At 44.8% G+C, this 14519-nt stretch overlaps 1 protein-coding gene across 1 annotated transcript in view; it reads right to left on the bottom strand.

The window, feature by feature from the left end:
* The window catches only part of zwilch (zwilch kinetochore protein), a 40054-nt gene that overhangs the window by 5876 nt on the left and 19659 nt on the right, over positions 1-14519 (bottom strand). The window contains exons 14-17 of the mRNA XM_042298809.1: positions 9756-9892; positions 7014-7109; positions 4032-4147; positions 69-187 (exon numbers count right to left, since the gene is read on the bottom strand). Of these exons, the coding sequence (XP_042154743.1) occupies positions 102-187; positions 4032-4147; positions 7014-7109; positions 9756-9892 (435 nt within the window). The 3' untranslated portion in view covers positions 69-101. The remainder of the gene's footprint in view (positions 1-68; positions 188-4031; positions 4148-7013; positions 7110-9755; positions 9893-14519) is intronic.

The raw sequence follows: 14519 nt of genomic DNA, 5'->3' as shown, positions 1-14519 counted from the left end.
CAGTCGAGACTTCCAAGGTAATGCACATTGACACGTTAAAACCATTAAAAAATAAATAAATAACATACTTTCATATGTTGTGTAGTGATGTTCGACTGGATCTAAGCAGCAAAGTTGACCAGGCTGCAACACACCATGGTGGTGAAATAGGCAGCGTCCTCGCTGGCGCTGTTCACCGTCATCTCATCTGAAACACATTTAATCTTGATTTTCAAAAAAGGGGAAGACTTCACAGGGAAATCCATCTTTTGCAAGGGGAGCCTTGCTTCACAACAACATCTGAAAATACAAGAGCCTTCAGAATGTATTCATACCCCTCGACTTATTCCACATTTTGTTGTGGTACAGCCTGAATTCAAAATGGATTCAAATTGATTTCTCATCCATTTACACACAATACCCCATAATGAAAGTGAAAACATGTTTTTTTTTTGTTGACATTTTTGCACATTTATTGAAAATAAAATATGGAGATATCTAATTTACATAAAGTATTGCCACCCCTGAGTCAATACGTTAGGATCACCTTTGGCGGCGATTACAGCTGTGAGTCTTTCAGGGTGAGTCTCTAAGAGCTGTGAGTCTTTCTGGGTGAGTCTCTAAGAGTGATTACAGCTGTGAGTCTTTCTGGGTAAGTCTCTAAGAGCTTTACACACCTGGATTGTACAATATTTGCATTTTTCTTTTTTTAATTCTTCAAGCTCTGTCAAGTTGGTTGTTGATCATTGCTAGACAGACATGTTCAAGTTTTTCCATAGATTTTCAAGCCGATTTAACTCAAAACTACAACTAGGCCACTCAGGAACATTCAATGTCATCTTGGTACTCCGGTGTTGATTTGGCCTTGTGTTTTTGGTTCTTGTCATGCTGAAAAGGTGCATTTGTCTCCCAGTTTGTTGGAAAACAGACAACCAAATTATCCTCTATGATTTTGTCTGTGCTTAGGTCGATTCCATTTCTTTTTTTATCCTGACAAAACTTTGCATTCCTTGCTGGTGACAAGTATGCCCATAACATGATGCAGCCACCATTATGCCTGAAAATATGAAGAGTGGTACTCAGTGACGCGTTGGATTTGCCCCAAACACAACATTTTGTATTCAGGACATAAAGTTAATTTCTTTGCCATATTTTCTGCAGTTATAATTTAGTGCCTTTATCGCAAAAAGGAGGCATGTTTTGGAATATTTTTTATTCTGTACAAGCTCCCTTCCTTTCACTCTGTCATTTAGGTTAGTATTGTGGAGTAACTACAATGTTGTTGATCCATCCTCAGTTTTCTCCAATCACAGCCATTAAACTCTGCAAATGTTTATTAAAAGTCACCATTGGCCTCATGGTGAAATCCCTGAAAGGTTTCCTTCCTCTCCGGTAACTGAGTTAGGAAGGACGCCTGTATCTCTGTAGTGACTGGGTGTATTGATACACCATCCAAAGTGTAATTAATAACTTCACCATGATCAAAGGGATATTCAATGGCTGTTTTATTTTACCCATCTACCAATAGGTAGAAAACCTCCCTGGTCTTTGTGGTTGAAATTCACTTCTCGACTGAGCGACCTTACCGATAATTGTATGTGTGGGGTACATTGCACACAGAGTGAGTCCATGCAACATATTATGTGACTTGTTAAGCAAATGTTTACTCCAGAACTTATTTAGGCTCCTTTACCATAACAAAGGGGTTGAATACTTATTGACTCAAGACATTTCAGATTTTCATTTTTCATGAATTTGTAAAAAATAAAAATAAATAATAATAATAATAATAATAATAATATGGGCTATTGTGTATAGATCAGGTACAATATCTCAATTTAATCCATTTTAAATTCAGGCTGCAACACATTCAGAAAGAAAAGGGATGTGAAAACTTTCCCAAGGAAATAATAACAGTATAGGTGGGCTATTTACAGATGGGCTATGTACAGGTGCAGTAATCTGTGAGCTGCTCTGACAGCTGGTGCTTAAAGCTAGTGAGGGAGATAAGTGTTTCCAGTTTCAGAGATTTTTGTAGTTCGTTCCAGTCATTGGCAGCAGAGAACTGGAAGGAGAGGCGGCCAAAGAAAGAATTGGTTTTGGGGGTGACCAGAGATATACCTGCTGGAGCGCATGCTACAGGTGGGAGATGCTATGGAGCTGAGATAAGGGGGGACTTTACCTAGCAGGGTCTTGTAGATGACATAGAGCCAGTGGGTTTGGCGACGAGTATGAAGCGAGGGCCAGCCAACGAGAGCATACAGGTTGAAGTGGTGGGTAGTGTATGGGGCTTTGGTGACAAAACAGATTGCACTGTGATAGACTGCATCCAATTTATTGAGTAGGGTATTGGAGGCCATTTTGTAAATGACATCGCCGAAGTCGAAGATCGGTAGGATGGTCAGTTTTACAAGGGTATGTTTGGCAGCATGAGTGAAGGATGATGTGTGTGCCATAGTCTAGTGTTTACACCAGAAGTTAATGGGTAGGAGGAAGGTGTATGGTGGGCGGGTCAATGAATGTTGGATGTGTACCGAGTGAGGCACTTGGCAAGGCACTGATAAGGGTTGAGAGATGTGGTTTAGTGAGGAAGGGGGCCGAAGGTCAGGTCACATTAAGAGGAGAAGGAACAATTCATTAACCGTGTGACTCAATTTCCTGCCTAGCAACAAAAAGATGTCATGTTTAGAGAGAAGGAGGAGAGTCCACCTCAAATTGGGGTATAAATATATGCTACCACTGGAGCAACCATGTCTTTGTCTGTTCAGCTGTTCGATCCTTTGGGAGGAAATGAACTTGGTTAGTGTCCGTCAATTTCTTGCTCTTATATTTCAGAACGTAACAAAAAGGCCATCGGGCATTTCCGTCGGCCATTGAGTGAGTGGTTCCTTTGAAAATCAAATGACATATTTTCTACTGCTCGCGTTGCATCACGTCCAATGGCATCGCTCCAAATCGCAGAGGTTCCATCCTCGACGGCTGACGTGATCGTTCCTTCCATCTTGAGAATGGAGAAACGGGTGTCTGTGCAGCAGGTTGAACGGAGAATCGCCGACGACGACGCGAGGACCTTTGTTCTGGTACACAGATTTTTAAAAAAAAATTAAAAATTAAATGACGATTTCCACAAAGTGAGCGATAGCAAGGGGAAACGCTGCTGGTTTGACAGTCTGCCGCGTCTCTCGGTACCACTGTTGTTGCAGTCCAACTTTCTTTACACCGAGGGAGAGAGCATGGATTTGCACGTCCCATATAATGGGGTAACGATGAGTTTAAATCCACTAAACCTATTGCAGGGCTAGTTATCTATATTCATACAAGGGTTATTTACAGGGGGCCCCAGATATGTTGTACATGGGGCTACTCGTCCTAAAACGGCTATAAAAAAATAAAATTATAATTTAAAAAAATGTACAAACAGTTATACTCTTATGAAGCACTTTAATTCAAATTAAATGTTTCTAAAAGTTTATTTTAAGTGTTTTAAAATATAAAAAATAAGCCTAACTCAAAGCATCAAATGGTTTAAACAATGGAACACATTCTCTCTCTTGGCTGGCTACCGCTCCCACTTGGCTGGCTACCGCTCCCACTTGGCTGGCTACCGCAACTACTTGGCTGGCTACCGCCTCTACTTGGCTGGCTACCGCAACTACTTGGCTGGCTACCGCAACTACTTGGCTGGCTACCGCAACTACTTGGCTGGCTACCGCAAACTACTTGCCTGGCTACCCGCCTCTACTTGGCTGGCTACCGCCTCTACTTGGCTGGCTACCGCCTCTACTTGGCTGGCTACCGCCTCTACTTGGCTGGCTACCGCCTCTACTTGGCTGGCTACCGCCTCTACTTGGCTGGCTACCGCCTCTACTTGGCTGGCTACCGCCTCTACTTGGCTGGCTACCGTCTCTACTTGGCTGGCTACCGTCTCTACTTGGCTGGCTACCGTCTCTACTTGGCTGGCTACTCCATGTGAAGGTGGAAGACACTGAGGACCTTTGATGACGTTTGACTGGAGCATAGCATAATATCTGGGGGGGAAGATGGTATTTCACCTGTTTCAAAGATGATGTGTTCCACCAGGGGCTTGTCACTCAGCAGCAAGGATGTCTTCACCTCTCTGGGGCCATTACCACTAGACACCTCCACCCCCCAAAACACCGCCTGCTCCCTATAGGGAACATACAGAACATTACCACTAGACACCTCCACCCCCAGGACACCGCCTGCTCCCTATAGGGAACATACAGTACATTACCACTAGACACCTCCACCCCCAGGACACCGCCTGCTCCCTATAGGGAACATACAGTACATTACATTACCACTAGACACCTCCACCCCCAGGACACCGCCTGCTCCCTATAGGGAACATACAGTACATTACATTACCACTAGACACCTTGGCCCCCAGGAACCGGGGATCCATAATAAACCCCAGGAAGACAAGCTGCTGCCTTGGCAGGAACTAATGGGGATCCATAATAAACCCCAGGAAGAGTAGCTGCTGCCTTGACAGGAACTAATGGGGATCCATAATAAACCCCAGGAAGAGTAGCTGCTGCCTTGGCAGGAACTAATGGGGATCCATAATAAACCCCAGGAAGAGTAGCTGCTGCCTTGGCAGGAACTAATGAGGATCCATAATAAACCCCAGGAAGAGTAGCTGCTGCCTTGGCAGGAACTAATGGGGATCTGTACATGCACCACAGGGTTGACCAATGACTGTACGGGCACCACAGGGTTGACCAATGACTGTACAGGCACCACAGGGTTGACCAATGACGGTACAGGCACCACAGGGTTGACCAATGACGGTACAGGCACCACAGGGTTGACCAATGACGGTACAGGCACCACAGGGTTGACCAATGACGGTACAGGCACCACAGGGTTGACCAATGACGGTACAGGCACCACAGGGTTGACCAATGACGGTACAGGCACCACAGGGTTGACCAATGACGGTACAGGCACCACAGGGTTGACCAATGACGGTACAGGCACCACAGGGTTGACCAATGACGGTACAGGCACCACAGGGTTGACCAATGACGGTACAGGCACCACAGGGTTGACCAATGACGGTACAGGCACCACAGGGTTGACCAATGACCGTACAGGCACCACAGGGTTGACCAATGACCGTACAGGCACCACAGGGTTGACCAATGACTGTACAGGCACCACAGGGTTGACCAATGACTGTACAGGCACCACAGGCTTGACCAATGACTGTACAGGCACCACAGGGTTGACCAATGACTGTACAGGCACCACAGGCTTGACCAATGACTGTACAGGCACCACAGGGTTGACCAATGACTGTACAGGCACCACAGGGTTGACCAATGACTGTACAGGCACCACAGGCTTGACCAATGACTGTACAGGCACCACAGGCTTGACCAATGACTGTACAGGCACCACAGGCTTGACCAATGACTGTACAGGCACCACAGGCTTGACCAATGACTGTACAGGCACCACAGGGTTGACCAATGACGGTACAGGCACCACAGGGTTGACCAATGACGGTACAGGCACCACAGGGTTGACCAATGACGGTACAGGCACCACAGGGTTGACCAATGACGTTACAGGCACCACAGGGTTGACCAATGACTGTACAGGCACCACAGGGTTGACCAATGACTGTACAGGCACCACAGGGTTGACCAATGACTGTACAGGCACCACAGGGTTGACCAATGACTGTACAGGCACCACAGGGTTGACCAATGACTGTACAGGCACCACAGGGTTGACCAATGACTGTACAGGCACCACAGGGTTGACCAATGACTGTACAGGCACCACAGGGTTGACCAATGACTGTACAGGCACCACAGGGTTGACCAATGACTGTACAGGCACCACAGGGTTGACCAATGACTGTACAGGCACCACAGGGTTGACCAATGACTGTACAGGCACCACAGGCTTGACCAATGACTGTACAGGCACCACAGGGTTGACCAATGACTGTACAGGCACCACAGGGTTGACCAATGACTGTACAGGCACCACAGGGTTGACCAATGACTGTACAGGCACCACAGGGTTGACCAATGACTGTACAGGCACCACAGGCTTGACCAATGACTGTACAGGCACCACAGGGTTGACCAATGACTGTACAGGCACCACAGGCTTGACCAATGACTGTACAGGCACCACAGGCTTGACCAATGACTGTACAGGCACCACAGGGTTGACCAATGACTGTACAGGCACCACAGGGTTGACCAATGACTGTACAGGCACCACAGGGTTGACCAATGACTGTACAGGCACCACAGGGTTGACCAATGACTGTACAGGCACCACAGGGTTGACCAATGACTGTACAGGCACCACAGGCTTGACCAATGACTGTACAGGCACCACAGGGTTGACCAATGACCGTACAGGCACCACAGGGTTGACCAATGACTGTACAGGCACCACAGGGTTGACCAATGACTGTACAGGCACCACAGGCTTGACCAATGACTGTACAGGCACCACAGGGTTGACCAATGACTGTACAGGCACCACAGGCTTGACCAATGACCGGTACAGGCACCACAGGGTTGACCAATGACTGTACAGGCACCACAGGCTTGACCAATGACTGTACAGGCACCACAGGGTTGACCAATGACTGTACAGGCACCACAGGGTTGACCAATGACTGTACAGGCACCACAGGGTTGACCAATGACTGTACAGGCACCACAGGGTTGACCAATGACTGTACAGGCACCACAGGGTTGACCAATGACTGTACAGGCACCACAGGGTTGACCAATGACTGTACAGGCACCACAGGGTTGACCAATGACTGTACAGGCACCACAGGGTTGACCAATGACTGTACAGGCACCACAGGGTTGACCAATGACTGTACAGGCACCACAGGGTTGACCAATGACTGTAATTTCCTTCTTTAAAATCTTCTAAAAACTGGATTTCTGGAAAAGTTTAAGGGAATTTTAACAATCTCATGAAAAGACACATTTTGACTAATGAGGAGCAGTGGTCTGTAGACGTACTTCTGGTAGAAGTGGCTGATCAGGGCAGGTTTGATCTGCAGTTTGAACTCGTGGTCCTCGTCATAGGGACATGTCTTGTAGTACTGCAAACACAACCTAGGAAGCACAGGGGGGAGGGGAGGGGGGGACAACTTTACTATATCCATATCAGTAAATAGCTGATCAACCTCTATACAAGGTTACAGAGACTGATCAACCTCTATACAAGGTTACAGAGACTGATCAACATCTATACAAGGTTACAGAGACTGATCAACCTCTATACAAGGTTACAGAGACTGATCAACATCTATACAAGGTTACAGAGACTGATCAACATCTATACAAGGTTACAGAGACTGATCAACATCTATACAAGGTTACAGAGACTGATCAACATCTATACAAGGTTAGAGAGACTGATCAACATCTATACAAGGTTACAGAGACTGATCAACATCTATACAAGGTTACAGAGACTGATCAACATCTATACAAGGTTAGAGAGACTGATCAACATCTATACAAGGTTAGAGACTGATCAACATCTATACAAGGTTACAGAGACTGATCAACCTCTATACAAGGTTACAGAGACTGATCAACATCTATACAAGGTTACAGAGACTGATCAACATCTATACAAGGTTACAGAGACTGATCAACCTCTATACAAGGTTACAGAGACTGATCAACATCTATACAAGGTTAGAGACTGATCAACATCTATACAAGGTTACAGAGACTGATCAACATCTATACAAGGTTACAGAGACTGATCAACATCTATACAAGGTTACAGAGACTGATCAACATCTATACAAGGTTACAGAGACTGATCAACATCTATACAAGGTTAGAGACTGATCAACATCTATACAAGGTTACAGAGACTGATCAACATCTATACAAGGTTACAGAGACTGATCAACATCTATACAAGGTTACAGAGACTGATCAACATCTATACAAGGTTACAGAGACTGATCAACATCTATACAAGGTTACAGAGACTGATCAACATCTATACAAGGTTACAGAGACTGATCAACATCTATACAAGGTTACAGAGACTGATCAACATCTATACAAGGTTACAGAGACTGATCAACATCTATACAAGGTTAGAGACTGATCAACATCTATACAAGGTTACAGAGACTGATCAACATCTATACAAGGTTAGAGAGACTGATCAACATCTATACAAGGTTACAGAGACTGATCAACATCTATACAAGGTTACAGAGACTGATCAACATCTATACAAGGTTACAGAGATGATCAAAATCTAACTCTTAGCTCTGACAGACAGGCTAGCAGGTCTTAACATCTATACAAGGTTAAGAGTCTGTCTTATACAAGGTGAGGACTGAAGATCTATACAAGGTTACAGAGACAACATTACTGCGTGAGGAGGAAGAGAGACTGATCAACATCTATACAAGCCAGAGACTGATCAACATCTATACAAGGTTAGGAGACTGAAGAGTCTGTCGGTTACGCCTGACCTATACTGGTTAGGAGACTGAAGAGTCTGTACAAGGTTACGAGACTGATCAACATCTAGGAGGAAGAGACTGATCAACATCTATACCAGGTTACAGAGACGTGAGGAGGAAGAGTCTGTCTATACAAGGTTACAGACTGATCAACATCTATACAAGCGTGAGGAGGAAGAGTCTGTCGTACAAGCCAGACCTTACTGCGTGAGGAGTTAAGAGTCTGTCTTACGCCAGACAGAGACTGATCTTACTGCGTGAGGAGGAAGAGTCTGTCGTACTATGTGAGGACCTTACTGCGTGAGGAGGAAGAGTCTGTCGTACGCCAGACCTTACTGCGTGAGGAGGAAGAGTCTGTCGTACGCCAGACCTTACTGCGTGAGGAGGAAGAGTCTGTCGTACGCCAGACCTTACTGCGTGAGGAGGAAGAGTCTGTCGTACGCCAGACCTTACTGCGTGAGGAGGAAGAGTCTGTCGTACGCCAGACCTTACTGCGTGAGGAGGAAGAGTCTGTCGTACGCCAGGCCTTACTGCGTGAGGAGGAAGAGTCTGTCGTACTGCGTGAGGAAGAGTCCTTACTGCGTGAGGAGGAAGAGTCTGTCGTACGCCAGACCTTACTGCGTGAGGAGGAAGAGTCTGTCGTGAGGAAGAGTCTGTCTTACTGCGTGAGGAGGAAGAGTCTGTCGTACGCCAGACCTTACTGCGTGAGGAGGAAGAGTCTGTCGTACGCCAGACCTTACTGCGTGAGGAGGAAGAGTCTGTCGTACGCCAGACCTTACTGCGTGAGGAGGAAGAGTCTGTCGTACGCCAGACCTTACTGCGTGAGGAGGAAGAGTCTGTCGTAGGCGAGGCCTTACTGCGTGAGGAGGAAGAGTGTCTTACTGCGTGAGGAGGAAGAGTCTGTCGTACGCCAGGCCTTACTGCGTGAGGAGGAAGAGTGTCTTACTGCGTGAGGAGGAAGAGTCTGTCTTACTGTGTGATGAGGAAGAGTCTGTCTTACTGTGTGATGAGGAAGAGTCTGTCGTACGCCAGGTCTTACTGTGTGAGGAGGAAGAGTCTGTCGTAAGCCAGGTCTTACTGTGTGAGGAGGAAGAGTCTGTCGTACGCCAGGTCTTACTGTGTGAGGAGGCAGAGTCTGTCGTACACCAGGTCTTACTGCGTGAGGAGGAAGAGTCTGTCTTACTGTGTGATGAGGAAGAGTCGGTCGTACGCCAGGTCTTACTGTGTGAGGAGGAAGAGTCTGTCGTAAGCCAGGTCTTACTGTGTGAGGAGGAAGAGTCTGTCGTACGGCAGGCACAGGAAGGTGCTGCAGGTCACCATGATCTCCAGTAGGTGGTGTAGTTTCCTCAGTCTGATCACCTGCTCCTGCAGGTCCTCCACTGTACTCAGGTAGTAACTCTTAGGACAACACAGTTACACAGTTACAGGACAACACAGTTACAGAGTTATAGGACAACACAGTTATAGGACAACACAGTTACAGAGTTATAGGACAACACAGTTACAGGACAACACAGTTACAGAGTTATAGGACAACACAGTTATAGGACAACACAGTTACACAGTTATAGGACAACACAGTTACAGGACAACACAGTTACAGAGTTATAGGACAACACAGTTACAGAGTTATAGGACAACACAGTTACAGGACAACACAGTTAAAGGACAACACAGTTACAGGACAACACAGTTATAGGACAACACAGTTACACAGTTATAGGACAACACAGTTACAGGACAACACAGTTATAGGACAACACAGTTACAGTTATAGGACAACAGTTACAGGACAACACAGTTATAGGACAACACAGTTACACAGTTATAGGACAACACAGTTACAGGACAACACAGTTATAGGACAACACAGTTACAGGACAACACAGTTACAGAGTTATAGGACAACACAGTTACAGGACAACACAGTTACAGGACAACACAGTTATAGGACAACACAGTTACAGAGTTATAGGACAACACAGTTACAGGACAACACAGTTATAGGACAACACAGTTACAGGACAACACAGTTACAGAGTTATAGGACAACACAGTTACAGAGTTATAGGACAACACAGTTATAGGACATCACAGTTACAGAGTTACAGGACAACAGTTACAGAATTATAGGACAACACAGTTACAAGACAACACAGTTATAGGACAACACAGTTATAGGACAACACAGTTATAGGACAACACAGTTATAGGACAACACAGTTACAGGACAACACAGTTACAGAGTTATAGGACAACACAGTTACAGGACAACACAGTTATAGGACAACACAGTTACAGGACAACACAGTTACAGGACAACACAGTTATAGGACAACACAGTTAAAGTTATAGGACAACACAGTTACAGGACAACACAGTTACAGAGTTATAGGACAACACAGTTACAGAGTTATAGGACAACACAGTTACAGGACAACACAGTTACAGAATTAGGACAACACAGTTACAGGACAACACAGTTACAGGACAACACAGTTACAGGACAGGACAAGTTACAGAGTTATAGGACAACACAGTTACAGGACAACACAGTTATAGAGTTATAGGACAACACAGTTATAGGACAACACAGTTACAGAGTTATAGGACAACAACACAGTTATAGGACAACACAGTTACAGGACAACACAGTTACAGTTACAGTTATAGGACAACAGGACAGTTATAGGACAACACAGTTACAGGACAACACAGTTACAAAGTTATAGGACAACACAATTATAGGACAACACAGTTACAAAGTTATAGGACAACACAGTTACAAAGTTACATGATAACACAGTTATAGGACAACACAGTTACAGGACATCACAGTTACAGGACATCACAGTTATAAAGTTATAGGACAACAGTTATAGAACAACACAGTTACAGGACAGTTAAAGGACAACAGTTACAGGACAACACAGTTACAGGACAACACAGTTACAGAGTTATAGGACAACACAGTTACAGGACAACACAGTTACAGGACAACACAGTTACAGGACAACACAGTTACAGGACAACACAGTTACAGGACAACACAGTTACAGGACAACACAGTTATAGGACAACACAGTTATAGGACAACACAGTTACAGGACAACACAGTTATAGGACAACACAGTTACAGAGTTACAGGACAACACAGTTACAGGACAACACAGTTACAGAGTTACAGGACAACACAGTTACAGGACAACAGTTATAGGACAACACAGTTACAGGACAACACAGTTACAGGACAACACAGTTATAGGACAACACAGTTATAGGACAACACAGTTACAGAGTTATAGGACAACACAGTTACAGGACAACACAGTTATAGGACAACACAGTTATAGGACAACACAGTTACATCACAGTTATAGGACAACACAGTTACAGGACAGGACATCACAGTTACAGGACAACACAGTTACAGGACAACACAGTTATAGGACAACACAGTTATAGGACAACACAGTTACAGGACATCACAGTTACAGGACATCACAGTTACAAAGTTATAGGACAACAGTTACAGGACAACACAGTTACAGGACAACAGTTACAGGACATCACAGTTACAGGACAACACAGTTACAGAGTTATAGGACAACACAGTTACAGGACAACACAGTTACAGAGTTATAGGACAACACAGTTACAGGACATCACGGTTATAGGACAACACAGTTACAGAGTTATAGGACAACACAGTTACAGAGTTATAGGACATCACAGTTACAGAGTTATAGGACAACACAGTTACAGAGTTATAGGACAACACAGTTATAGGACAACACAGTTACACAGTTATAGGACAACAGTTACAGTTATAGGACAGTTATAGGACAACACAGTTACAAAGTTACAGGACAACACAGTTACAGGACAACACAGTTACAAAGTTATAGGACAACACAGTTATAGGACAACACAGTTACAAAGTTATAGGACAACACAGTTATAGGACAACACAGTTACAGAGTTATAGGACAACACAGTTACAGAGTTACAGGACAACACAGTTACAGGACAACACAGTTATAGGACAACACAGTTACAGGACAACACAGTTATAGGACAACACAGTTACAGAGTTATAGGACAACACAGTTACAGGACAACACAGTTACACAGTTATAGGACAACACAGTTACAGAGTTATAGGACAACACAGTTATAGGACATCACAGTTACAGAGTTACAGGACAACACAGTTACAGGACAACACAGTTACAGAGTTATAGGACAACACAGTTATAGGACAACACAGTTAAAGTTATAGGACAACACAGTTATAGAGTTATAGGACAACACAGTTATAGGACATCACAGTTACAACAGTTATAGGACAACACAGTTACAGGACAACACAGTTACACAGTTATAGGACATCACAGTTACAGAGTTACAGGACAACACAGTTACAGGACAACACAGTTATAGAGTTATAGGACAACACATTTATAGGACATCACAGTTACAGGACAACACAGTTATAGAACAACACAGTTAAAGTTATAGGACAACAGTTACAGGACAACACAGTTATAGAACAACACAGTTATAGGACAACAAAGTTACAGGACAACACAGTTATAGGACAACACAGTTACAGAGTTATAGGACAACACAGTTACAGGACAACACTTAAAGTTATAGGACAACACAGTTACAAAGTTACAAAGTTACAGGACAACACAGTTATAGGACAACACAGTTACAAAGTTATAGGACAACACAGTTATAGGACAACACAGTTACAAAGTTACAGGACAACACAGTTACAGGACATCACAGTTACAGAGTTATAGGACAACACAGTTACAGGACAACACAGTTATAGGACAACACAGTTACAGAGTTACAGGACAACACAGTTATAGGACAAACACCTTGCTTCCATAGCTCTGTCCATGAATCTAAGTGGTTACATTGCTCCAGGCCAATAGAGAGGTTACATTGCTCCAGGCCAATAGAGAGAGGTTACATTGCTCCAGGCCAATAGAGAGAGGTTACATTGCTCCAGGCCAATAGAGAGAGGTTACATTGCTCCAGGCCAATAGAGAGAGGTTACATTGCTCCAGGCCAATAGAGAGAGGTTACATTGCTCCAGGCCAATAGAGAGAGGTTACATTGCTCCAGGCCAATAGAGAGAGGTTACATTGCTCCAGGCCAATAGAGAGAGGTTACATTGCTCCAGGCCAATAGAGAGAGGTTACATTGCTCCAGGCCAATAGAGAGAGGTTACATTGCTCCAGGCCAATAGAGAGAGGTTACATTGCTCCAGGCCAATAGAGAGAGGTTACATTGCTCCAGGCCAATAGAGAGAGGTTACATTGCTCCAGGCCAATAGAGAGAGGTTACATTACATTGCCCCAGGCCAATAGAGAGAGGTTACATTGCTCCAGGCCAATAGAGAGAGGTTACATTGCTCCAGGCCAATAGAGAGAGGTTACATTGCTCCAGGCCAATAGAGAGAGGTTACATTGCTCCAGGCCAATAGAGAGAGGTTACATTGCTCCAGGCCAATAGAGAGAGGTTACATTGCTCCAGGCCAATAGAGAGAGGTTACATTGCTCCAGGCCAATAGAGAGAGGTTACATTGCTCCAGGCCAATAGAGAGAGGTTACATTGCTCCAGGCCAATAGAGAGAGGTTACATTGCTCCAGGCCAATAGAGAGAGGTTACATTGCTCCAGGCCCATAGAGAGAGGTTACATTGCTCCAGGCCCAATAGAGAGAGGTTACATTGCTCCAGGCCCATAGAGAGAGGTTACATTGCTCCAGGCCAATAGAGAGGTTACATTGCTCCAGGCCAATAGAGGTTACATTGCTCCAGGCCAATAGAGAGAGGTTACATTGCTCCAGGCCAATAGAGAGAGGTTACATTGCTCCAGGCCAATAGAGAGAGGTTACATTGCTCCAGGCCAATAGAGAGAGGTTACATTGCTCCAGGCCAATAGAGAGAGGTTACATTGCTCCAGGCCAATAGAGAGAGGTTACATTTCTCCAGGCCAATAGAGAGA

Source organism: Oncorhynchus tshawytscha, linkage group LG01 (assembly GCF_018296145.1).
Source record: "Oncorhynchus tshawytscha isolate Ot180627B linkage group LG01, Otsh_v2.0, whole genome shotgun sequence".
NCBI lineage: Eukaryota > Metazoa > Chordata > Actinopteri > Salmoniformes > Salmonidae > Oncorhynchus > Oncorhynchus tshawytscha.
Note: the sequence above shows the minus strand (reverse complement) of the source record. Positions and strands in the feature narration are given on the sequence as shown.